The sequence below is a fragment of the Mobula birostris genome, chromosome 22 (assembly GCF_030028105.1).
Source record: "Mobula birostris isolate sMobBir1 chromosome 22, sMobBir1.hap1, whole genome shotgun sequence".
Taxonomy (NCBI): domain Eukaryota; kingdom Metazoa; phylum Chordata; class Chondrichthyes; order Myliobatiformes; family Myliobatidae; genus Mobula; species Mobula birostris.
Window position 1 is genome coordinate 14,186,486 of NC_092391.1, and position 27,393 is coordinate 14,213,878.

A 27,393-nucleotide genomic window follows, 5' to 3' on the forward strand; every position below is an offset into this window, starting at 1 on the left:
TAATAGAGTGCCATTCACCCATTTTCTTATCATTTACGTACTCCAACAGGAACTGGATAGGAGCCATACGGTTATGCGTCTTCAGTGGTTCATTTATTATCAAAGCGTGTATCCATGTACAACTCTGAGATTTGTCTTCTCTAGATAGCCACAGAACAAAGAAAGAATATGAGAGTTGTTCAGAGAGAAACATCAAACCCACTGCCCCCCCCACAAAAGAGAACAGCATCCTGATCATCAACCACACCCCCCCCCCAAATCTCCCTCCCCAACACACAAAACGGAACAGGAACATCGATCGATCCCCCCCCCAAAAAAAAACCTTCACCCACACAAAAAATCCAACAGAACATCAACCCTCAGACACCCTCCCCTCACACAACAAAACAGAAAAGGAAAGGGCAAAAGAAACCCACAGAATATAAAATCCATAAGTCTGGAAAAATCTACAATCTATAAACGCAGAACCAGAATATCATCCTTCGATATCACTGACGTTCATCGAAAAAGAGGGACACTACACGTGGCAGAGGCCTACTCGCCTACCACAGCGAACCACACAACGATAGGCCGCTCACGGACAAGGCAGGCAGTCAGCACTGAATTCTCCCTGGCCTTTCGCATTTGCTTCAATGTTTCAATCTTGCTCAGTGCTTTAAATCGGTGATTAGTGGGCATTTCAATCTGCAAAATAGATTTGAGCATTGGCTTGCATCCCATCTCTAAGTTTCTTTGCATCAAGGCCGTCCTTGTACACACTTACTTCCCGGTATCTTCTTGGAAACAGCAAATCACTAGATCACTCAATTCATCTCTAAACTGTAAAACTGCAGGCTCTAACGGTCCCAAAAACACATTTAAGGTGACAAACAAACACAAAAGAAGTAAAAAAAGACATTTTTGTGAGCTATCTGGAAGATGTCAACTGAGAGAGCGTTGTATTAGGTACTTCAGTAGCTCCTGACACAAATTAAACCATAAGACGGAGGAATAGCATTAGGCCATTCAGCCCATCAAATCTGCTCTGTCATTCTATCATGGCTGACATATTATCCCCCTCACCCTATTCTCCTGCCTTCTCCCCATAAACTTTGATGTCTGCGCTAATTAAGAACGTATCAACATCCAATTTAAATATGCCAAATGACTTGGCCTCCACAACCTTCTGGGGCAAAGAATTCCACAGTCTCACTACATTCTGACTAATGAAATTCTCCCTCATCTCTGTTCTAAATGGATGTCCCTCTATCCTGAGGCTCTGTGCTCTGGTTCTAGACTCCTCTACTATAGGAATCATCCTCTCCAAGTCTAATCTATCTAGACCTTTCAATATTCAATAGATTTCAATGAGATCCTCCCCTCTTCCCTCCGTTCTTCTAAACTCCAGCAGGTATAGGCCCAGAGGCATCAAATGCTCCTCATACATTAACCTTTGATTCCTGAAATCATTCCTGTGAACCTTCCCTGGATCCTCTCCAATGTCAGTGCATCCTTTCTTATATAATGGACCCAAAGCTGATCAACGTACTGCATGTGCTGTCTGACGAATGCCTTATAAAGCCTCAGCATTACATCCTGAGATAGCAGATAATGTTCTGTTTTTTCAGAACATTATCGCCTCGGTTCATCAGTAGAGGAGAGCTGTTCGTGGGAGAAGTATTAACATCAAATGATACTGTCTCTGATTGTGTAGAAGCTTCAGCTATGATTAATTCAGTCTTGTACAGAATCCACTGATAATCTGCATCCATGACTACTCCCGAGGAATCAAAGACAATAATAAATCAATGATAAATCACATCTCGTTGGATAGTGCCGAGAAATTAAAGCACTGTGCTCTGCTGTTCAGTGGGATAACATAATACACATGCGACCAGGCCATTAACTCAGACAATGATGTTTAAAACATCACCGTATGTTGGGTAATTAGTGGATAGCATTTAAAAAATTATGAAGCTACTTTATGACTGACAAAGCCCTAATTACTTCAGATAAAGGTGCTACATCTTTACATGTAACCACAAACCAGTTTTCTGTAGCTAAACCACCACTCATCTGTAAAGTTAAATTGATTAAAGCCGTGAAAACAATTATGAACAGTGCATTGATATGCTTCTCCCAATCCAACACACATCCCATTGCCACCCATTCTCAGAACCATACTCACAGCAAACCTATCACCAGTCTCTCTTCACTTTTACCTCCTGTACCTAATAAAGTGGCTGACAGGAAGGTGACAGGAACCCAAGTAACTACATGTTACAACAGTGGTGTGCAGAAGAGCACGTCTGAATGCAGGACACATCAACCTTTGAAGTGGACGTGCTACAGTGGCAGAAGCCCATGAACCTGCACTCAATGGTCTTCTGCCACTGTAGCACGTCCACTTCAAAGGTTGATGTGTCCTGCATTCAGACATGCTCTTCTGCACACCACTGTTGTAACATGTAGTTACTTGGGTTCCTGTCACCTTCCTGTCAGCTTCTACCAGCCTGGCCATTCTTTTTCTGACCTCTCATCAACAAGGTGTTTTCACCTACAGTACTGCCAACCAATGGGTGTTCTTCTTGTTTTTTGCACCGTTCTCTGTAAACTCTAGAGACTGTTGTCCGTGAAAATCCCTGGAAATCAGCAGTTTCTGAGATACTCAAACCACCCCATCTGGCACCAACAATCATTCCATGGTCAAATGTTTGGCCTGATCAACAGCTGAACCTCTTCTTCTTCTATTCCTATTTCCAGCAGTTTAGACGCATCTAGGCATGTTACTGCCCTCCACAGGATATATAATTAATTATAGAATTTCAAGGAACTCAAATTCTCAAATATAACCTAGTCTCACGTATAAACTGTCACGTGGTTTCCAAATAATTGCATTTCCTTAAATCACATTAATTTTATTTGAATCATTTGTAAAACTAAAAGCTTCTTGTTTGAGAATATTTATTATCGCATGCTTATCATTTAAAATTGCTGTTTTCCAAGTCTATCTGCTATTTCCAAGTTTTCCTTTTCTTGAATCAAAGCCTGTAGTTGCTTATTGAGATCTTGAAGTTCTTCCTCAGTTGTTTCCATGTTTCCATTTTATAATCTGAATGTAGATAATTCACTTTGCTACAAATTCCTTTTTTCCTTTTGTAACTTTGGAATAAGTTCCTCCATTTTTAATCTGTTTTCCATGTCACTGAACTTTGACAACAAGCATCTTTTTCAGAAACCGTCTCCTTTAAATGCAGTACTGTTTCGTCCAATCTCTTTCCAACTCACAGTCGTTCTTATTGAGTACTTCTGTTTATTGATGGAGTTCTACACATTTACCCTGGGTTTCAACCATGTTTCTTGTAAACATAAAATCTGAGGTTTTTCCCTTAAATTCTGATACATACTTCATAAATTCTTGATCATTTGCGATAAGACTTCTTGCATTCCTTGTGAGATATATATATATATATATATATGTATAAAAGATATATACAGCCATTCATTTCCCGCCTCTCCTGCCTGTGAACTGTTTGATCCTCCATTCAGCATATCTTTGACTGCTTCCCACCTAAACCCTGTAATACCAAGATATTTTTCTGCAGACTTGACTATAATTTTAATTTTTTCGGTTCTTTTGTCTGTTTGCGCTGAACAGTTAATTGCATCTACCATAAACAGTACAAAGTCCTTCTTACTCATAATTAGTGAATCCTTATTTATCATATTACAGCCCTCACAATTCACCGGTTTATTATTCCCTGAATTTGTTTGCTTGATAGCCTTCTCTTCTCCAGCAAATGCTTTCACTGCCTTTACATAACTGATCCCTTGAGTTACTTTTACATATTGTATCTCAGCTTCTTTTTTGCTAATAACACACCCTTGATAAGTTGCACTGTGTTCCTCGCCACAATTGCAGCATTTCAGCCTAGCTCCCGCCTCACATTTCCCGTATTCATGTTCTCCAGCGCATCTTCCACATCTCTGTTTCCCTCTGCAGACTGCCGCAATGTGCCCGAATTTCTGACATTTAAAGCATCTTAAGGGTGGTGGTATATATATTCTGACCTCATAGCACAATATACCCTAAATAAACTTTAGTCAGCAATCTCTCTTCATCAAAGTTAATTATAGCCGATAAACTATCACACTTTTTCCTGTTTCTTGTAGCTTTCAAACGTTTGGCTTCAATAATTTTTGCTCCTTTTATGTTCTGTTTAATCTCATCCATAGTAACTTTTGTTGGTATCCCCGAAATAACTCCTCTAGTCCACTTTCTATTGTCGGGTATTGAGCATTGTACTTCTTTGCCATCTATTTTACTTAATCTTATCAGTTTGCCTTGCTGAGCACTAATCCGACAAATCACTAATAGTGATCCATTTCGTAAAATCTTTGCTCTTTTGACTCCACCCATAAGTTTGTTGATTATCTTCGTCAAACGAATCGGGTTCCATTCACCAAAAGACGCTCCGTCTTCGCTCAGCGTTATTCTCGCTTTAATCTCATCTTCTTTCCGTTGTTTTGCTATCCTATTTTGTTTGTCCCCTGACTCCTCAGAGTTTGACATCTTATACCACTGTTTTCTTTTCTTACTCTTTCCACTCCATTCCTCTTTCTCGCAACGTCCATCTCTAACTCACTTCCACTATCCGTCGACCGGCAGTTCATCCTGCGGGATATTCTCTTTATCAACTCAGCAGATGTGGCCTCTCTACATGTCTCCCCTTCAGCAGTTCTGCCCATGATCGGCACTTTGGTCTGGCTCGAATCGGTGATGAAAACAAATGACATTGTCGCCCTCCGTTCCTCGCTGCCCGCAATGTGCAGGCTTGGTACTCCACAATTTGGCTCTATTCATTCAATTCACCTCTCCCCAATTCAGCCTTCTCAACTCTTTCCAAATACGAAGTCCAACTGAACCTCTTGACCACGTCTGCATGCTTTTATGCATTGAGTTGCTACCACATGATTAGCTGATTAGATATTTGCATTTACGAGCAGGTGTGCAGGTGTACCTAATAAAGTGGCCACTGATTGTAGCAATTTCCTCTTCAGTTTCTCACAGAACAGCAATACCCACTCATTAAATCAGAGTTCAATGAATTTGCTAGCAAACATTGTCCAAAGCTGGTATATGAATGAAGGCACAGTTAACAAACTTAAATCTTGACCAAGTTAAGGCACTACAGTGGCATAGCAGTTAGCACAACGCTATTACAGCTCGGGAGTTCAGAGTTCAGAGTTCAATTCAGGCAGCATCTCTAAGGAGTTTGTACATTTTCCCTGTGACTGTGCGAGTTTCCTCTAGGTGCTCCAGTTTCCTTCCACAGTCCAAGGATGTACCAGTTAGTAGATTACTTGGTACAGTAATTGCAAACTGCTGGTGATGAGGCTAGTGTTAAATAGGTGGGTTGTGTGTGGCGAGCTTGTTGGGCCGTGAGGCCCTGTTCCACACTGTATCTCTAAAAACAAATTTTAAAGTTAAAAATTTGTACAAGTACCATTTCTGTGTTCTGCATATTGTAAACCACATCACTTCTGAAATTTCTACAGAAGGTTCTGTGAAAGCATTGCAGCTAGTACTTGTGTGATTAGAAATCAGTATGCTGTACCATGGGACAATAGATCAGGCCTGAAGTTCTTCATAAAGGACTTCTGTTAAATCTTTCTGGTCAGCTGTGGTCTAGTATTTATCCACAGAAAAAAAAAAATCTTTGCAAACCAGTAATTCTTCTAAAACCAATCCTTTAATATGCTGTATAGATACTGAAAAATAATGGATTGCAAAACACATGTGTTGTACCGATGTGGACAATTATTTAGCAAATCACTCCTCTCCTACGCTCGTGCCACAGCCTATTGCAATCAGTTGCTTCAGAACATTGTTGTGGTTGGGTGGTCACAATCGTAATTTTGTGAAAATCACAAATTCCAATCTCAATTGCAAGCCAACTTTCCAACCTCAGTGTGGAAAGACAAGGAATGGAGCGAGGTGGGAACTACTTTCAGCACATGGCGAGGCTTCAACTACAAGAAAGAGATTAAAATAGTGAAATTTGACTCAGTCACATTCATTTTTAGTGCTTGTGATTTTTTGATTTGCCTTCAATACCATACAACACGTTGCTGGGTGAAAAGCTCCATTTAATGCAGGTTGGCACCTTCATTGTATCCTGGATAACGGACTACCTGACTGGCAGTCCACAGTTTGTGCGGCTTCAGAGTGGTGTGCCAGACAGGGCTATAAGCAGCACTGGGGCCCCACGGAGGACCATATCGGCTCCCTTCCTGTTTACCCTGTATACCTCAAACTTTAGGTTCAACACTGTGTCATGTCACCTGCAGAAGTTCTCTGATGACTCAGCAATAGTCGGGTATATAAAGGGAGCATGGGAGGATGAATACAGAGCCCTGGTGGAGGACTTTGTCAAATGGTGCAAGCTGAATCATCTGCTGCTCAACATCAGTAAGACAAAGGAGATGGTGATGGACTTTAGAAAGACTAAGCCTGCACTGCTCCCTGTTAGTATTGATGGTGAGGATGTGGATGTGGTGAGGATCTACAAGTACCTGGGGGTGCACCTGGATGACACTTGATTGGAGGATCAACACAGAGGATGTGTACAAGAAGGGTCAGAGTCACCTCTGCTTCCTGAGGAGACTGAGGTCCTTTGGAGTGTGCAGGCCTCTCCTTCACATGTTTCTACCAGTCTGTTGTTGCTAGTACAATCTTCTATGCGGTGGTGTGCTGGGGCAATGGCATCAACACGGGTGATGCCAACAGGCTCCATAAACTGATTAGAAAGGCTGGCTCTGTTATAAGAGTCAAACTGGACACACTGGAGGCTGTGGTAGAACAAAGGACCCTTTGGAAAATCCTGGCAATTCTGAAAAATATTTCTCACTCTCTGCATGTGACCTTGGCTGAACAGAGGAGAACTTTCAGTAATATTCTAGGAGAACTGCACTGCTCCTAAGAGTGCTATATGAGGTCATTCTTACCCTTGGCCATTAGGCTCTATAATGAGTCAACCTATAGCAAGGGAAGTGATGACCCCTCCTGTTAGACTGTTTGAGGTAACTTATTTCTTATTCTTTCTTACTTCTCATCTAATATTTGTACATTGTATATCTGTGTATTTGTAATGCTACTGTGACACTGTAATTTTCTTTGAGATCAATAAAGACTCTATCTATCTATCTAATCCAGAGGAAATATGCAGAATAGGAAGATCTTAATGTTAATTAGTCAGCTATAGGATTTTGTAGTGTTGATTTTTTAAAATCTCATTGCTCTGATTGACATCTATCCTTAATCAGATGACTGAGCCAAGGTTCTATAACATGAAGAGTTCAAAGAAAATTTAGGACCGTAGTACCAAGTCACCCTGACATTAATGTTCTTGCAGGCATCAACTGTCTGTGGGGTGGGTGCACTGTCCACTTATAGCTAACATGAAAGGGCACAGTTTTAAGGTGCTTGGAAGTAGGTACAGAGGAGATGTCAGGGGTAAGTTTTTTTATGCAGAGGGCGGTAGGTGTGTGGAATGGGCTGCCAGTGATGGTGGTGGAGGCAGATACAATAGGGTCTTTTAACAGACTCTTCAATAGGTACATGGAGCTTAGAAAAATAGAGGACTATGGGTAACCCGAGGTAATTTCTAAAGTAAGTACATGTTCGGCACAGCATTTGGGCTAAAGGGCCTGTATTGTGCTGTAGGTTTTCTATGTTTCTATGTTTCTATTAACAGTAGAGTAAAGAAGTACAATAGAATTATTTTTTTAAAAACTACACGCAAAGACTGACAAACAATCCATGTGCAAAAGAAGACAAATTGTGTAAATACAAATAAAAATAAATAATAAGGTCAAAGTTTCATTTATTATCAACGTATACAACTCTGAAACTCTTTTTCTCGAGATAGCCACGAAACCAAGAAAAAAAAGAATGGCAGCATGATCATCCACCCTACACAAAAAATGGACAAATGTGGAACAGGCACACTGACCCTTAAATTGCCCTACCATGTACACACAAAAAAAATCATAAGACTGAAAGAAAGTCCACAGTCCAAGTCCAATCCAAAATGCAGAAAACCTGGGCAACATTCTCCTTCTCCATAGCAGAGCGACCTCTCTTTCCGTAGCAGAGTGATTTCACCAGCGATAAAAAGGCAGTCTCTCTTTCCGTAGCAGAGTGATTTCACCAGCGATAAAAAGGCAGTCTCTCTTTCTGTAGCAGAGTGATTTCACCAGCGATAAAAAGGCAGTTGCCCCTCTTTAGCAGCAGAGCAATCTCACAAGCGATGAAAAGGTTGGCAGCCGGCATTTCAATCTCCCTCATTGCTTTAATCAGTGAACAATGGAAGCTTTAATCAGCAAAATGGAATGAAATATCGGCTCACAGTCTTCTCGCCATGAGGTTCCCGCACGCTGCCTCTACCTCCTGGAATCCCCTTGGAGACTGGAGAACTCTGAAACACCCAGGCGATCTCCAAACTGCAAATCACAGGCTCCAACAATTCCAGAGTCACATTCAAGGTGAAAAGCAAGCGTAATAGACATAAACGAAGTGAAATATATGGTTACATTATCTATCTAGAAGATGTTGACCAAAGGAGCGTTGTACACAGGCACCTTCTTTACCGAATGATAAATAAGTAAATAAATACTGAAAAGATGTGTTGTTGCGTCTTTGAAAGCAAGTCTGATTATTGTGGAATCAATTCAGTGTTGAGGTGAGTGAAGCTATCCACCCTGGTTCAAGATTCTGATGGTTAAAGGGTAATAACTGTTCCTCAACCTGGTGATGTGGGACCTGAGGCTCCTGTACCTCCTTTCTGATGACAACAGTGAGAAGAAGCACTGTAAAGCCCCAACCAGCTGTGGCGAGCACTTGGTCCATAATGTCAGATGAGGAAGCTCTTTAGCTCAACAACGGATTTTTTGTGATAGACACAAAACAGCCCGGACACTGTGACCCGGGGAGTGAACCGAACCAGTTTCACACCGATGGGGGAGGAGACCATAACACACCCCGGTTACAGTTAGGGTGACCCACAAATACACAAGCAAATAACTATATAACCCAAACTAAAATGTAACAATAAACAAACTGGAACTTCCCACCGTAATCCCACAAAAGCACTTTAACCAAGAACAATAAACAATACTGGTCATTAGAAATGGGTCGACCACATCCCCACCCAGAATGTCGCACAACCAATGCTATTTTAAAGGATGACCAAATGTTTGCTGATGATCACCAATTTTAAAAGATACATTAATTAAATAATTAGGAGTTTATGTAGAAGCTCAATGTAAATTAAACACAGAGGAAGTTAACTTCAACTATAAATAAGCAAATAATTTTATATAATTAATTTTATAATGGTTGCATTCAACACTCTTGCAGAGCTAATATAATTTTTATTAGATCTATTTGCTGACAAAAATATTTTTGTATTGTGTATCAGAATGTTAATTTTGAACATCTTTTAAAACCTCAGTTTGGCACTATAAATACTCATCAGCTGACAATGAAAGAGGCTGTGTCCATCCGTGGTGAAAGCAAATAGTTTTAACTCAAAGCTTCCCTGTAATTTCTCTGAGGTTTGGGATTGAATGATACAGGGATATGGAAAAAGTGGGGGCAGAAATATCATCACCTTATTATTTATCACATTACCAATATTATAAAACCAGACTTAATGCAAATACATTTTTTTCTAAAAAGTAATCTGCAACAATCTTGCTCAATTTACAAAACACTAGTGACAGCCCAGACAGGGATATGGACTGATGCCAAAATGTTCCACTGGTCAGTGTAAGAGAAATTAATTCTGTAAGAGGTCAGTGAACAAGAAACAGGAGAGAGAGACCCGCTACTTATGTAGTCCAAGAAATTAACACTGAGCTCAGAAAAATAATATTTCAGTTAATAACAGGCATAAGAAAGTACCTTCATGGTATTACAGAGTATAAACAAGCCACAAAAGGAGACTTTGAACAACAGAAATGGCCAAGGCAAGTACAAACATGCTTATGAAATTAATGTATATTAGTACAGAGTGATTATAATATATCTCAGAGTGATCGAGCTGAAATAAGCAATGATCACGCTGTTCCAGAGGTTCCCAATCTTTTTTATGCCATGGACCCCTACCATTCAGCAAGGGGTCTGTTGACTCCTGCTCTGTACTAATACAGGTACAGGGCACTTCTTAATTCTAGATCTTTGAGTTTTAGGGATGATGAATTGATGAAATGGAGTACTCATATTGAACATCAATGGCAGCAGTTGCGGTTGAGGATATAACCTTGCACCTAAGAATGTTGCAGTATTTATTAACAACAACTTTCTGTAGAAGAGTATCAAGATTAAATTACGACCTTAAAGTTCAAAAACTATCACAAATACTTGTTTGCGGTTCTTATTGTTGATCTGATCACTGGTGAAATATTGGTGCCGGTTATTTATTAAGTATAAACACACTATTTTTCAGATCTGCACAGAAACATTACTCATTGAAATGAAACAAAACAAAGAGCAAGAGTAAAGCTGTCAACATATTTTTACAGAATATACAGAATTATTCCCTAAGAATTCAACTTACCAGTTTTTCAAACCTCCTGTAGTTATATTCAGCCATTCTCTTTCTTAAAACTTATTTTTATCTGTGAAAACCACTATGGTGAAATTGACATGCACTTTGCTAAAAGAATTTTAGCTGCAGCTCTTGGAATTCCCCTACATCACATGTCTCCATTGCAATGGCAAAGACTCTACTGGTTAATGAAATAACAGCAGACTGTTCATTTACCTGCCAGTACCATGAGTAATGAACACAACATAGCTACGGGAAAGTTTATAAAGACGCTTTGTATATCACTCAAGCTACAATACTAGATGTCTAATAAAAGCAAATCTGTTTAAACACATTATTAATAATGTATTTTTAAAAATATTTTTCATGACCTACCCTAGGTTTGTGATAATATGTTTGGAATTAGTCTCAATGTTCCATACAGCCAAATCTATTGGAATTTTCTGGGTCATCTCACCTGCTGTGGGATTTCACCTGCCAGCAAACATCTCACATACATGAGTTGCTCAGAAATTAGAGAACACCCATAAAAAATTAATATAAAAATGCTGGAAACATGCAGCAAGCCTGGCAGAGAATTTTTGATGGTGGGTGTTTGACTTATTAAGTGTTTCAAGCATTTCCTGATTTTATTTCAGATTTCTGGCATCTGTTGTATTTGTCATTGACACCCATTATTCTGACCAAATCTGAAGCAGCACATCCCAGGATCCAGCAGGTAAGTAAGAAACTGTTGGATTGCTGGTTTCAGGTGTGAGAGCTTATACTCACTTTTCAAGGATAACTCCCACTGTGGGTGCTCACACAGACAGCTGGAGAGTGCTCACATTGAGTGACCTGCTAGGCATTTTGAGAGAAGTAAACGGTGTGTCTCTTTGGAAAGAGACGTATAACACAACATCTTTCACGCAGTAAGTGAGGAGATAAGTGGCATGCTTTCCTTCCAAAATTAAAGATCAGTGATATGACCAAAGATGTCATACAGGTCACTCTCACGAGCTGCATCACTGTTTGGTATGGGGGGGGTGGGTGTGGGGGCTACTGCACAGGATCGAAAGAAGCTGCAGAAGTTGTGAACTCAGTCAGCTCCATCACGGGCACTAACCTCCCAGGACATGCCCTCTTCTCACTGCTACCATCAGGGGAGAGGTGCAGGATTCAGCAGTTCAGCTTCTTGCCCTCTGCCAGCGTATTTCTGAAGGGACATTGAACCCATGAACACTCCCTCACTACCTTCTTTGCACTATTTATTTAATTTAACTAACATATATAATATATATATCCATAGTTGGTGCCTGACCTGCTGAGGTCCTCTAGCATTTTCCATCTTTCTCCAGGTTCCAGCATCTGTAGTCATTTTTTAAAAACACTCAGCAAACACTCCCTACCATCACTATTTTTAATAGGATAGTCCATTAAGGAGAGTCCTTAATGGTGGACGCCGCCTTCTGGAGTCATCATTTTATGAAGGTGTTCTTGATGCTTCCCCACCATCATGTTGGAACAAATAACCTAATCAATTTCTCAGTGACTAAGTGACATAGCTGTGATTCTTCCTCATCACTGGTTTCATTCATGTGGTCCTGGTGCATTCCATTTAGACAGCTCCTTCCACTAAGCCCATTCTAATGGTTCCAACACTATTGACTTGACTGTCGTTTCTGCTATGGTTAACAAGGTCTCCCTTTCCTTACCTCTATCCCGGTCAGCTTGGCACATTTACTTTCCTTCTCCAGAGGACTAGGGACAAAACCTTTTGTTTTCCGAGTTCCACTGAGAGAATAAAAATAAAGAATACAACCAGCAGTTCTTCCTTTCCTTGTAGAAGTTCCTTCAAATCACAGCAAATTTACACAGTAAATTATGTAGTCAATATTTTTAATCAACCTTTCTGACCTTCCTCTTACCAGCTAATCCATTAACTAAATTTCAACATCTTAATAATGTTGTCTCCAAAAATTTACAACAAAGAACATGGCATCATTTCTCCAGTGATATACTGGATCCACAGAAGGTCACACTGTTGTTAATACTCCAGACCTAACATTAAATTTCATTTGTATTTTGCCTGAATCCATCAGTTACTGTGGCCAGTTCATTCCTGATTTAGCAACATTATCAGCCCTACTGTGCCAACCAACTGAAGAATCAGCTAAGTATGAATGGACTGAAATTCACCAGTTCAGTTTGTTTAATTAAAGTCAGAAGACTAGAAATCTTCTTCATATCTGAAAGACTTGGTAATAAAGTGATACAGGGTTTACAGTAACATATAAAGACATAAAGAGTAGATGTTTCTTTTAGAAAACATGTTATTGTTATTCTGCGTTACTGCATTTCCCTTTTTAAAAAGTATGTATGAATTTCAACTTCAGATTTTTCAGACACATGGGTTTACCTCCAAAAAAAAACGTTAAATACCAGGATTTCTTAAGAAAGCTATGGCATGCTGGCCTTCATAACAAGGGGAATTGAGTATAAAAGCAAAGGGGTCCTCCTGCAGCTGTACAGGGCCCTGGTGACACCACACTGGTGAGTACTGTGTGCAGTTTTGGCCTCCAAATTTGAGGAAGGACATTCTTGCTATTGAGGGAGTGCAGCGCAGGTTCACAAGGTTAATTCCCGGGATGGCGGGACTGTCATATGTCGAAAGATTGGAGCGACTGGGCTTGTATACTCTGGAATTTAGAAGGCTGAGAGGGGATCTTATTGAAACATATAAGATTATTAAGGGATTGGACACGCTGCAGGCAGGAAGCATGTTCCCGCTGATGGGTGAGTCCAGAACCAGAGGCCACGGTTTAAGAATTAGGGGTAGGCCATTTAGAACGGAGTTGAGGAAAAACTTTTTCACCCAGAGAGTGGTAGATATATGGAATGCTCTGCCCCAGGAGGCTGCGGAGGCCAAGTCTCTGGATGCTTTCAAAAAAGAGATGGATAGAGCTCTTAAAGATAGTGGAATCAAAGGTTATGGGGATAAGGCAGGGACTGGATACTGATAGTGGATGATCAGCCATGATCACAGTTAATGGCGTTGCTGGCTCGAAGGGCCAAATGGCCTACTCCTGCACCTATTGTCTATTAACAGGAAACCATTAGCCATGGGATTTGTAGTTCGTTTTGAAGAGTGACACTATTTTAGGGGACCACTCCATGAGCCCATTTGAGGGCCTGGCAGCACAGGATGGGAGTAGAAGTCTGGGTTATGGATGAGTTGGTAAGAGAAAGGATAGAAGGTTGAGTGAAAATATCGACTATTTAATTTATTGTGTAAATGTGTTGTGATCAGGCAGGACATTTTAAAAGGAGAGGGACTGTGCACTGAGTTGTTAATTGTAAGGTGGAGGGACCTATCCAGCAGGCTAGACTTATGGGAGTAGAATAAGAAAACTGAGGTAACATGATGTTAGAACATAAAATAGAAAATGTTAGTATAATTAAGCAGGTCAGAGGATATCCATAGAAAGTGGATATCTTATTCCCTTATCTCATCTCATCTTATTCCCTAGTTTAGGTTTGTGACTTTTAGCTTGCTCAGGAAGTGACTTCTTTGCAGAATATGATAAGTAATACCCAAGAGTCAGCTCTGTCTTGATGTAACCACTTCCTGTTATTTCCAGCCTTCAAGTAAACAAGTATCTCAAGTACTTCTCTTGCCTGATTGGTGTGATCGGTTTGGCATCTGTTGGAAGGTAATATAAATAATGCAATAGGTCACATTGCAACACCTTTGGGGTAGTACAATGTGGTTTCCACCAGGCAATCGTTATCAAAATATTCTAACATCTTCAAGGGAAGTCGTCTGTCTTAATGATTAAATAAAAAGCTACAATCAAAATTTTCTGCACTGTTGTGTAGACCCTCACTCTCACTCCCTTGAGCTAATTTGTTCTCAGTGTTCAGGGTTGAAATGTTGGTAAGAGCAATAAAGGTTTTATTATTCCAGTTAAAAGAAAACAATAAAATTATTAAAGTTGTTTCCAATCATTACAAATAAAGCAATGAGTTGTTTCCAGCCATTACAATCTTCTCCCCTATTTAAATAAGATCCTGTGGGCTTACATCAGAATTTGTAAAAGGATCAAGGTATGGGTATTTTGAGCCACTTTGGGACAGAACTGTCACTTAAGTACAGAACATTCTAAAATGACCAAAATAATGAAGTCTTGTATCTTCAGATAATAATTGTAGCGGTTAAGATTTATTATACTGCTATGCTGTAGGTATTTCATTTCAGGAGTCTTCCGCAAAAACCATGTGTTCTGCTGGTAGTATGTTTTGGTTTCAGCCAATGCTGTGTCAGCCAATCAGGCTGAAGGATTTGGGAGAAAATTCTAGAGAGAGCGAGGCAGAGAGAGTTTTAAGTGACAGACAGTGTGGTTCGCGGGTCTTTTTTTTGGCAGGAGCTGCGGAGAGGACAGATGCCTGAGAACGCCATGGGAAGGAGCATCCCCGTTGTATGAAGTGCTTTATGCAGATGAATGGCTCCAAGGAGGAAGGGTCAATACTCTCAAGCCAGAGCCCGTTTGGATTTCGAGCAAAGTTCCGAATGTGGTGTGTGTTTGCGTGCAGACTGTAGGTCCAATGCTTGAGTAAAGAGACAACTCCAGGATGAGCTCCAACTTTACGTGCATATTGGACTGGTTTGACTGTAATGGGCCCTTTTTTTTCTATCTTACCAACTGTTCTATAAAGCTGCAATTTGTAAATATACTATCTTTGTAATTTTAAGTGGTGTATGATCTGTTATTTCTTACTGACCAACAATTGTATGGGCAGTATTTACACAGCATTCTCTCATATTGAGATTTCTTTGGTCGGAACAACACGACGTTCCTGTTTGGTTGAACCTCAAATCATACTGACCCTGGAAGTGTATTGTTTGTGAAGGGTGGCTTTCTCACTGCTGAGTCATGTGGCTGTTAGCAAAGCAGCCAAGTTTACTTACGAGCCTGGTGAGGGGGTGTTATGTAATATTGAAAAGTAATAAGAAGCAAAAGTGCAAAATGTGGAAACGATGAACAGGTCAGGCAGCATCGGTTTTGAGAGAAACAGAGCCATCATTTCAGGTAATCTGATAAATGGTTATTGACCTGGACCATTAACTCTGTTTCACCCTGCACACATATTTAAGAATATGGTTATTGAGAAATCAGGTAACTTTAAGGAAACTAGAAGATCATAAGAGTCCTATGACTGGTCAAAAACAATTGGATATAAATTCAGAAGGTGGGAAGCGGCATATGGTCAACGACTCAACAAAAGTAGTGCAATTTGTTTCCCTCATTTTGCACTCAGGCTGAAGCACTAAGAAATAAAACATTGTCATTGTTTTTACTGACAAATTAAACCAATTGCAAACAAATACATTCTAGAGAAAAAGCATTTTATATGGAATAAAATAAAAGACAACATTTAATCATTCATATTTAATTGGAAGTAATAGTGAATGAGGGATTAAATACATTTCAATGTAATAAACATACAAATTTTAGTCATTTAACACTCAGACACCATAAACATTCACATTTTAACTTCTAAGATAATTTTCAAGGTCAGTCACAAGAAGATGCTTACATTATGAATATGAATAAAGATGTTTATTTTTGGAAAAATCTATTTTGATCAAACTGTGGCTTGAAAGATAGCTCCATAAAGTTTAGCAAATATTTTATTTTACTGTATCCAAAAGATGTGAAACATTATTATAAACTTCTACCTTATTCAAAAGAAAATCAGTAAACTACTATTACCAAAGTAACAAAAAGAAGAATTTTAAGATTCAAATGTGGTCCAGTTCACCTTCTATGAACATCCATTAATTAAGAGTTCAAGTGAAAAATCTGCCATTTGCTGGAGGAATTCTTCACATTCATTCTCTGAGCATTCATTTGCAGAAGGCCACTCTTCAATCCAACTGGATGAATCCAAGGGAAATTCGTATCTAATATAAAAACAAAAATGTTATAAAGCACACCAATGAGGACATATCATCTATGACACCATTCACAATGATGTTGGTACACCCTCTTGCTGGTCATCAAAAAGACAAATATAGCTTAGGTCTGTCACTGGTCACTCCGTTTTTTATTCCCCAATTAATTTACAATTACCCAGTAAAAAGCATTATTTTTGTTCATTTACCCAAAGTGTGAGGTCCTAACATATATGATAATAATTTGAGGCTTTAGCATAACTTTAATCATCTTCATATGAGCTAATAGAACAATGAGATTATATTAATAGGGTCTTTTGATTTAGAGAATGAAACCATCGTAAGTTATGGTTCAGCAATTCAAAAGTTAGGGCAATGATCTTGAGTTCAACTCCCTCTATGGCTGCTAGACATTGAAATACTACTTTTTAATGCATCTTTAAAGATGTTGGCCATGGCAGAATTAAAATATGGAAGGAAATGTCAAACTCAAATGAGTCGAGGACAGTGGAAGCTGACAGACCAATTGTCTATGTTCTTGCCAGAGGTCAAAGGAATGACTCTGTCCTCCATTTTGTGAACTGAAGTTGCTTGGCTTGATCAGAGTTTTAAAGGAGGCTGGACTAGAGATAATTTCCAAATAAATGTTATTTGTGAGGTGCTCTTTGGTTAGATATAACATGCTGGTTTGTGACTGTTGGGGTCTGTGTGTCTGCCCTGAGTGAATCAAAATGGTTGCTGTTTTGTAACTGTTTTTAAACAAAGAGCCATAAATTACTCATTGTCACTTGTGGAAAATAGGGCAATAAATGGATGCTGGCTTGGACCAGCACCAATAAGGTGTTAAATATCAGTCAAATGACCCATAGCCAGTAACACTGAAAGGTAACATTTGAACTGCTAAGAAGTAAGTAAAAAAAAGCAGAGGTTTTCAGACACAAGGTAGCCATAACTCTTCAGCTACCCGAGACCAAATATCGTGGATGAGGAGTGCCCCATGGACATGTTATGTGGAGATTTGGAACATAACTACGAGGAACACATGGCCAGCAGAGACTCCATTTTACTGGTATTGCCTTGTCTATTTTTTTGATTATTCATGAAAGGTCAGAAAAACTTAACAGGTATGCAGACTGGTATTTGATTGTATAAGTTCATGTGTTCTTCTGCTGAGACAATAACTTGTCAATGATTACAAATTCTCTCTGTGCCTCCCTGATCATTATACTAAGGGAAATAAAGTTAACCATAGAATGAGGAAACTGTCATTAAAATACAAGTGATTTGCTAATATCCATTGGGGAAAGAAATCTGCAGTCCTGAATTTAATATGGTTCACTCCTAACTTACCACTGAAATGGCCTAAATCTGTTCATAATTTCCTTTGAAACATTCCATTCAAAACAAATTAGGAATTGAGATCAAATGCTGTCGTTGACTGTGATCAACATTAGCAAGTGAATAAAGAAAGCTTTCTAAATAGGAATAATAAAATATGCTAATTGCAGGCCAAAAGTTCAATTTATTATTCCACATTATTTATATAAAAGTCCTTTTCTATTAATTAATTCAAACCATTGATATTTCGATTAAAATCAAATAGTATAGATAAAACTATCCGATTGTGACTAAAGCACTACTGCATCACTCTACACAAAAATGATTTTCAATATTAGACCAAAATATTGGTAAAGTGATCTCAGATTTTTAGTTTATTTAAAATATCAGTACTTACCTTGAACGGAATCATTACAATTAGAATTTGATAAAAATAAATAATTGTAGAAGGATAAAATATAGCGTTATGATACAATTTGAAAAATGTCTCATTTAGGAGAGCCCTACTAAGATCAGAGAGGAGAATGTTGTATACCTCAGGAAATGATAATCAAATACTTACATAAATCTTCTTGATGAACTAAACTTTAGGCTAGTTTTCCCCACAATCAAATACGTTTGTCCTTGCGTTAAGGTAACACCAAGGCAAGTGTCTTTTTTGATTAGAGTTATTAATGAGTTTTGTTGAACTCTTTCAGCTATAACAAAAATGCACATCAATTTAGTCAGGCATTTTAATACCTGGAGAAGAAGTTTTGTTATTTAGAATAAGTTAAGAATGTTGAAATACATTTTATTTAATGCAAGCTATTGCTGTCACAATGATTACAAAATGCACACTTTCCTTTTACATGTTTATGTAACTTAAGGACAGAATACTAAATACTCAGCCAGTTGGGCAGCACCTGTGGAGATTGAGACAAATAATGAAAATCAAAAACTGTAGATGCTGAAAATCTGAAATAAAATAAAAAATATTTTTCTATATTTCTGCCCCTGATGACCCAGTGATCTCCATCTCAGAGGCTCATGTTAGGCTGTCTTTAAAGAGAGAGAAGCCTCACAAGGCAGAAGGTCCCGATGGAGTACCTGGTATGGCTCTGAAAACCTGTGCCAGCCAACTAGCGGGAGTATTCAAGGACATTTTCAACCTCTCACTGCAACGGGCAGAAGTTCCCACTTGCTTCAAAAAGGCAGCAATTACCAGTGCCTAAGAAGAATAACGTGGACTATCGCCCAGTAGCACTCACATTGACAGTAATAAAATGCTTTGAGAGGTTGGTCATGACTAGACTGAACTCCTGCTTCAGCAAGGACCTGGACCCATTGCAATTTGCCTATTGCCACAATAGGTCAATGGCAGATGCAATCTCAACGGCTTTCCACATGGCTTTAGGCTATCTCGACAACACAAACACTTACGTCAGAATACCGTTCATCAACTATAGCTCAGCATTTAATACCATCATTCCCACAATCCTGATTGAAAAGTTGCAGAACCTGGGCCTCTGTACCTTCCTCTGCAATTGGATCCTCAACTTCCTAATCGGAAGACCATAATTTGTGCAGATTGGTGATAACATATTCTCCTCGCTGACGATCAACACTGGCGCACCTCAGGGGTGTGTGCTTAGCCCACTGCCCTACTCTCTATATACACATGACTGTGTGGCTAGGCATAGCTCAAATACCATCTATAAATTTGTTGATGATACAACCATTGTTGATAGAATATCAGGTGGTGACGTGACGGTGTACAGGAGTGAGATATGCCAACTAGTGGAGTGATGCTGCAGCGACAACCTGGCACTCAACGTCAGTAAGATGAAAGAGCTGATTGTGACTTCAGGAAGGGTAAGACGAAGGAACACATACTGATCCTCATAGAAGGATCAGAAGTGGAGAGAGTGAGCAGCTTCAAGTCCTTGGGTGTCAAGATCTCTGAGGATCTAATTTGGCCCCAACATATCGATGTAGTTATAAAGAAGGCAAAGCAGCGGCTATACTTTATTAGGAGTTTGAAGAGATTTGGGATGTCAACAAATACACTCAAAAACCTCTACAGTTGTACCGTGGAGAGCATCCTGACAGGCTGCATCACTGTCTGGTATGGGGGGGCTATCGCACAGGACCAAAAGAAGCTGCAGAAGGTCATAAATCTAGTCAGCTCCATCTTGGGTACTAGCCTACCAAGTACCCAGGACATCTTTAGGGAGGAATGTCTCAGAGAGGCAGTGCCCGTTATTAAGGACTTCCAGCACCCAGGGCATGCTCTTTTCTTACTGTTACCATCAGGTAGAAAGTACAGAAGCCTGTACTTTCTACACTCAGTGATTCAGGAACAGCACACACTCAGCGATTCAGGAACAGCTTCTTCTCCTCTGCCATCCGATTCCTAAATGGACATTGAATCTTTGGACACCGCCTCACCTCGTATTTATTTTATATATACAGTGTCTCTGTGTTGGCACGTGGCCAAGTGGTTAAGGAGTCGGTCTACTGATCTGAAGGTCGCTAGTTCGAGCCTCAGCTGAGGCCACGTGTTGTGTCCTTGAGCAAGGCACTTAACCACACATGGCTCTGCGACGACACCAGTGCCGAGCTGTATCGGCCCTAGTGCCCTTCCCTTGGACAACATCGGTGGCATGGAGAGGGGAGACTTGCAGCATGGGCAACTGCCGGTCTTCCATACAACCTTGACCAGGCCTGCACCATGGAAACCTTCCAAAGTGCAAATCCATGGTCTCATGAGACCAACGGATGCCTTTTTTTTTTACAGTATTTCTGTTTTTGCAAGTTTAAAAAAATCTATTCAATATATGTAATTGATTTACTTGTTTATTTATTATTTTTATTTATTATTATTGTTTTTCTCTGCTGGATTATGTATTGCATTGAACTGCTGCTGCTTATTTAACAAATTTCACATCACATGCGAGTGATAATAAACCTGATTCTGATTCTGAAATAATGGAGACAGCCAGCAGATCAGGCAGCATCTGTGGAAAATGAAATGGCTATGGTGTTAGATCAAAGACTCGGAAAGAGATAAAATTTTAAATAGCAAAGGCCAGGTTTTCATGGTGAAAATAAGAACACAAGAACATAAGAAATAGGAGCAGGAGTAGGCCACCTGGCCCATCGAGCCTGCCCCGCCATTTAATAAGATCGTGGCTGATCTGTCTGTACACTCAGCTCCATCTACTTGCCTTTTCCCCATAACCCGTAATTCCCTTACTATGTAAAAACCTATCTATTCCTTAAATAAATTTAATGAGGAAGCCTCAACTGCTTCCCTGGGCAGAGAATTCCACAGATTCACCACTCTCTGGGAAAAACAGTTTCTCCTCATCTCCGTCCTAAATCTTCTCTCCTGAATCTTGAGGCAATGTCCCCTAGTTCTAGTCTCACCTAACAATGGAAACAACTTTGTATCTTATATATCCCTTTCAAAATTTTGTATGTTTCTATAAGATCCCCTCTCATTCTTCTAATGAAGCCATTTGGTTCATAGATTAATGAGGATAGAGAGAGGAAAAACAAACAAGAGGCCCTGTAAAAGTTGTGAAATTCAGGTCAGAGCTGTCAGAAATGTAAAACAGGTTAGGCTGTGACAGTGGAGAGAGAAAAAAACTGAGTTAATATTACTGATATACATATATCCTACAGCAGAACTTCTGAACAAACTCTGTGCTTGCACTGTTTAAGAGAGGGGAAATAAGAAGTATGGGGAATAAATAGGATTTGGTCAAGGGTCCTATTAACAAATGTGGATGGAAAATTTGGTTTAAGTTGGAGGAAATCTCCGAGATTTCTCATCAAGGAAATGAATATGCCAGAGCAGGGTAAAGGGGAGAATGGAATGGTGTTCTTACAGGAGACAGGATGGGAGGAGGTAAGGTCGATATAGCTGTGAGGTTGTAATGCATGTTTGTTACTAACCTACCTGAGATGGAGGCAGAGCCATTCAGACAGGAGAGGGAAACATCAGGGATGGACCATGCAAAAGTGAGAGCAAGGAGGAAATTAATTCTCGTTGCTCTCCCCTTCCTTTCCAGTACTGATGAAGGGTCTTGGTCTGAAACATCAATTGTTTATTCTTCTCTATAGATGCTACCTGATCTGCTGAGTTCCTCCAGCATCTTGTGTGTATTACTCTGGATTTCCAGCATCTGTTTAAGGTGGAAATTATCAGTGGAAGTAAATGAACTTACAATTTTTTATGCGTCCAGGAAGCAGCAGTAATACTGTCACCAGTATGGCAGATTAAAAAATAGAGAGAGAGGGCTTGAGGCCCTTTGTTGGTTGGGATCAACCATAGATGTTGCAACCCAGCTGCATATATGATACACAAGCCAGGGCAGTTTGATATGGTGAACGAGCCGTTGTCCACACTTTCCACGCAGCTGATGAATCCAAAAGAACAGCAGCTACTGATAAAGTCCAGCACTAGCAGTGTTGCAGGAGTTGCCAGTCAGCCCTGAACTAAACCTAGGACTGCCTTAGGCACTAACAGCTCTGGATTTTTCCTCGTGGTTTACTCCTGAAGCCTTTCACATAAATGGAGGCAGTGGTGGTTTGAGATCAGAGTTTTCCTTCTCCTAGACAAGCTGACAAGCCCCATCTGCCTGAAACAACTGGGGGGTTGAGTAGGATTGAAACATGGACTTTTCCGTGTCTGTTTTCATTGTTACATCTTTGACCTGGGGAAAATGTGCAGAGTTGAAGGAGAAGTTGCCAAATGCAAGAATGAATTTAGCCAGGTGAATGATGTATAGATGAATGGGAACTGGTTTGGACTCTGTTTGAGGGAGCAACGGGCAGTCCCCATTCCATTCTAGTGTGAGATGAAGGTACAGAGAGATTGCATGTCCCTTGTTAGGTCTGGGAAACTGCCTCATAGGACATCAGAGGTGTCACATTGTATCTGTGAAGTTTCTTAACTAGGGAGGAGGCATGGATTTGAGATAGGAAGAAATAAATTCTTATCCAACAGATCATCATTTCATGCCACTTTCAATGAGCTTCTAACACCATTACAGGTTTTTCCCTCCCCATTTTAATATACTGAAGGAATTACTTTGAGACTCCTTGCTCTGTTCTGCTGTCTTCACAAACACGTTTTCTGTATTTCTTGGCTCTGAAGAAGTTTCAACGACTTGAGACATTGGCTTTTTTTTTGGCATTCCAGAGTTGCTGCTTAACTGGTTGAGTATTTACAACATTCTCTGTTTTTATTCCATATTTCCAGCATCAGCATCATTTTACTTTGCTTTATTTAATATTTCTTTTTGGATTAGTCATCAACTCAAGTCCATCGTATCTGCCAGTGACTGGTAGATATGAGTGTACAACAAGTAAATAAGCTAGCTGATCCATAAAAAAAACATGTTATTTCTTGTTCTGGAGTACAGAACATCTAAAGAGTTCAGTGCAATATTATTCAAATTAGAACAAACCTGTCATATATATTTCCTGAATAGTGGCGTTGTACTTGATGAAATTGATCTGCTCCTCGGAAAACAAAATTTGCAACCTGTAGGCTGTATAAAATTTTTTAAAAGTTAAAATTCTAGAGATAACAAAAAGATGGAGCCTGGACATGTATGTGCAGACATCCAACCTCTCCCCGAAGTTCTGGGAGTCTCCCGCATATTAATAGTGGCTCCCTGATGCCCGCAAATTATATACAATGTCCTGGAAATTGATTTTTTTGAGAGCGAGCGTGAGAGAACGTGCGAGAAAGAGCGAGAGAGCGAGCACAAGAGCAAGAAAGCAAGCGCGAGAGAGCGCGTCCACGAGAGAGAGCGTGAGGGTGAGAGCAAGAGCGAGAAAGCGAGCACAAGTGAGAGGGACCACGAATGAGAGAGAGAGTGAGAGAGTTCCAAAAAAGTCAGAGTGGCAGAGCGTTCCAAAAAAAGAAAATATAAAACGTACGTCACCCCAGACTACACTAAAGTGTACCCCTGCCTAATAGGGGTCAAAATAATGACAGTGTTGCTCGCTGCACTGTTTGCAACAGTGACTTTTCTATTGCCCATGGTGGGTTAAGACTGTAAAAGACATGTTGAGGTGAGTTTAACAGGTGTCATTTGTTCATTAGCATAGCTAACGTTATTTAAACTAGCTGGCCAGCTGCTAAGGAGCTACGCTATTGCAGACATTCCACCTCTCCCGGAAGTCTCCCGCAAAATTGATGGTGCTACCTCCCTGAAATGAGTTTTTGCAGGGTGGGATGTCTGCTACAATAAAGTTGCATCTATCTACACCTTGTCTGATTAAGTGCTTGTCTAAATGCCTTTTAAACATAGTAATTTTGTTTGAATCCACTACCCCTGGCACCATGTTCCAGACATCAACCACCCTATGAAAAATAAATGACCATGCAGATCCACTTTAAAAATCTTTCCTCTCACCTTAACCCATGCCCTGTTGTTTTTAGTACCACTACCAAGAGGAAACAAAAGGTTTTGGCTATTTATGCTTATCTATGCCTCTCATAATCTTATACACTTCTGTCGTCACCCCTCAACCTCTTTCACTCCAGGCCAAAACAAATCAAGCCTTTCCAATCTCTTCCCAACACTTTGGAGAATCTCCCCTGCAGTGTTTCCACCACAATTACATCCTTCCTGTAGTGTGGCAACCAGAGCTGTACACAGTACTCCAAGTACAGCCTATCCAGAGTTATGAAAAGCTGGAAATAATGTCCCAGCTTTTATATTCTATACCACCCCCCCACACCTATGAAGCATGCAATATGCCTTCTTCACCATTCTATTGCCATGTTGCTGTTTTCAGGAAACTATGGGATCCCTAAGTTTCTCTGTTTATCAATATTCCTTAATGCTTTGTTATTTGTTGTATATATCCTATCCTCATTTGACCTCCTCACATTTGTTGGGATTAAATTCCATCTGCCAATTTTTTTTGCCCAGCCTTCCAAGTGATCTATATCCTCTTGTAGCCTTAGACATCATTCCTTGCTATCCAGACCATCAATTTTCATGCCATGCACAGATTTACCAATATACGTCCTGCATTCATATCCAGGGTTTTAATACATATCAGTAACAGTGAAGCTCCCAGCACCAATCCTTGCAGTACTCCACTAGTTACAGATCTCTCATCAAAAAGCATCCTTGCACCATCATGCTCGCTTCCTATAACCAAATCAATTTTGAATCCAATTGGCTAGATCACCTTGATTTTAATGTATCTTAGACTTCTGGAAAGGCCTAAAATGTGGCAGCTTTTCAAAAGCCTTACTTAAGTCTATATAGACAACAGCTACTGACCTGGTTTCATTCATCTCTCTTATATCTTCAAAAATCTCCATCAAATTATAAGACAGAATATTGACCACCTCTATCACAAAAATCATCCTATCACAAAAAAACACCTTTGTTTTAACCATCCCTTTCACCATCAGCCCTTGCTTTTCATGAAACCCATCTCTTAGAATTTTCTCAACTAATTTCCTTACCATTGACCTAAAGCTCACTGGCCTGCAGCAACCAGACATATGCCCACCACATAAATAAAGGAACAATGTTAGCTATCATCCAGTTTTCCAGTACCTCACTTGTGGTAAATAAAGTTGAGGAACTTTCCATCAAGGCTCTAGTACTCTCTTACTTCCCATAGCACCCTGGGATAGATTTAATCTAACTCTGAGAATTTATCTACTCTTATGCATTCCAAGACATTTAGCACTTCTACTTGCTTAATATTGGCATGCTCCAGACTATCAATATATCCTTCCCTGTACTCACTGTCCACTACATTCTTCTCCATGGTGAAAACAGATGAGAAATATTCATTCAGGACCTCACCCTCACCCCTTGGCTCTACCTATAGATTTATGCCTTTTTATGCCTTAGCTATTATCTTGCTCCTGATTTAAGTTTCTCCTCATCTTATCTGTAAAGGATAAGGTTTCAACCTGACACATCGACTCTTTACTCTTTTCCATAAATGCTGCCTGGCCTCCTGGGTTCCTGAAGCATTTTGTGTGTATTACTTTGATTTCCAGCATCTGCAAATTTTCTCTTGTCTGTGAAGGATATTTCCTGATTTCTGTTTATCCTGCAAATTCCTTTACTAAATACCCTCCTACACCCTTGGTATTCCTCAAGGAAGTTGCTTGATTGTCATTGCCTATATCTGTCAAATGCCTCTTTTTTTCTCTCAGATCAAATCTCCAATGAACTTTGTCATCCTAAGTCCTCTAATCTTGCCATCTTTGCCTTTCACCCTTACAGAGTCATGTCAGCCCTGTTAACTATCATAAAAAAAGTCCCACCTGTCAGATGTTGTTTTACCTGCAGCATCCCCTCCCAATCGACATATAGAACATAGAAACATAGAAAACCTACAGCACAATACCAGCCCTTCGGCCCACAATGTTGTGCTGAACACGTACTTACTTTAGAAATTACCTAGGGTTACCCATAGTCCTCTACTTTTCTAAGCTCCATGTACCTATCCAAGCGTCTCTTAAAAGACCCTATTGTATCCGCCTCCACCACCATCACTGGCGGCCCATTCCACGCAATCACCACTCTCTGTGTAAAAAAACTTACCCCTGACATCTCCTCTGTATATACTTCCAAGCACCTTAAAACTGTGCCAAATTCTGATTTGTGCTAGATGTCTTCTCTGAATTTTGGATCTTAAATTGAGGGCAACACTTTTCCCTTTCTATTATTACTTGAAACCTACAGGAATATGTCACTGTAACTGTTCCACAATTGACACTTGCCCTATTTCACATCCAAAGATAGATTGAAGTGGCGCTCCTTCAGTGACAGGATGATCTACATCCTGTTTCAAAAACATTTTTGGATGCAGTAAACAAATTCCAGCTTGCCTAAGCCTTTTGCACTAAGATAAGCTCAGTCATTTATGGGAAAGTTAAAATCTACCACTACTACAACCCTTTAGTTTTTACACCTTTCTGTGATTTGTTTACCTATATATTCCTGTACTTTCTGCTGATTATTGGGAGACCTATTGTATAAATCCAGCAAAGTAATTGCCACTACCTTATTCTTAAATTCTATCCATATGACTTTGTTGAATGATCCCTTCAGGATTTCATCTATACATACTCTTGTGATGTTGTTCCGCTAACTTACCATTAGCAACATGTGATATAAGTTCAGTAATCTGATGTGCTAATAACTGCCATTTCCATATAACAATTACAGCATGGAAACAGGCCATCTCGGCCCTTCTAGTCGTTGCTGAATGCTTACTCTCACCTAGTCCCACCAACCTGCACTCAGCCCATAACCCTTTCCTGTCCATATAGCTATCCAAGTTTACTTTAAATGACAATATTTCAAATCATCCTATCACAAAAAACACCTTTGTTCCAATCATCCCTCCCACCTTCTACTGAAAACCTACTTGCCTCTCTTTATTTCCCAGTTCTGATGAAGGGGCACAGTCCAGATATGTTGAATGATTCTCTTCTTGATTTTCATAATTTTTTTGAGTTTTAATCAGCATCAATATATTTGT

General features: G+C 39.8%; 2 protein-coding genes across 2 annotated transcripts in view; both read right to left on the reverse strand.

Annotated features, from left to right (window-relative positions):
- The window catches only part of LOC140186046 (TNF receptor-associated factor 1-like), a 62,971-nt gene extending 52,225 nt beyond the window's left edge, over positions 1-10,746 (reverse strand). The window contains exon 1 of the mRNA XM_072239870.1: positions 10,602-10,746. Coding sequence (XP_072095971.1) covers positions 10,602-10,637 — 36 coding nt within the window. The 5' untranslated portion in view covers positions 10,638-10,746. The remainder of the gene's footprint in view (positions 1-10,601) is intronic.
- Positions 10,747-16,019: 5,273 nt separating this feature from the next.
- Positions 16,020-27,393, reverse strand: part of c5 (complement component 5) — a 95,469-nt gene continuing 84,095 nt past the window's right edge. The window contains exons 38-40 of the mRNA XM_072240668.1: positions 23,325-23,408; positions 18,428-18,563; positions 16,020-16,536 (exon numbers count right to left, since the gene is read on the reverse strand). Coding sequence (XP_072096769.1) covers positions 16,398-16,536; positions 18,428-18,563; positions 23,325-23,408 — 359 coding nt within the window. The 3' untranslated portion in view covers positions 16,020-16,397. The remainder of the gene's footprint in view (positions 16,537-18,427; positions 18,564-23,324; positions 23,409-27,393) is intronic.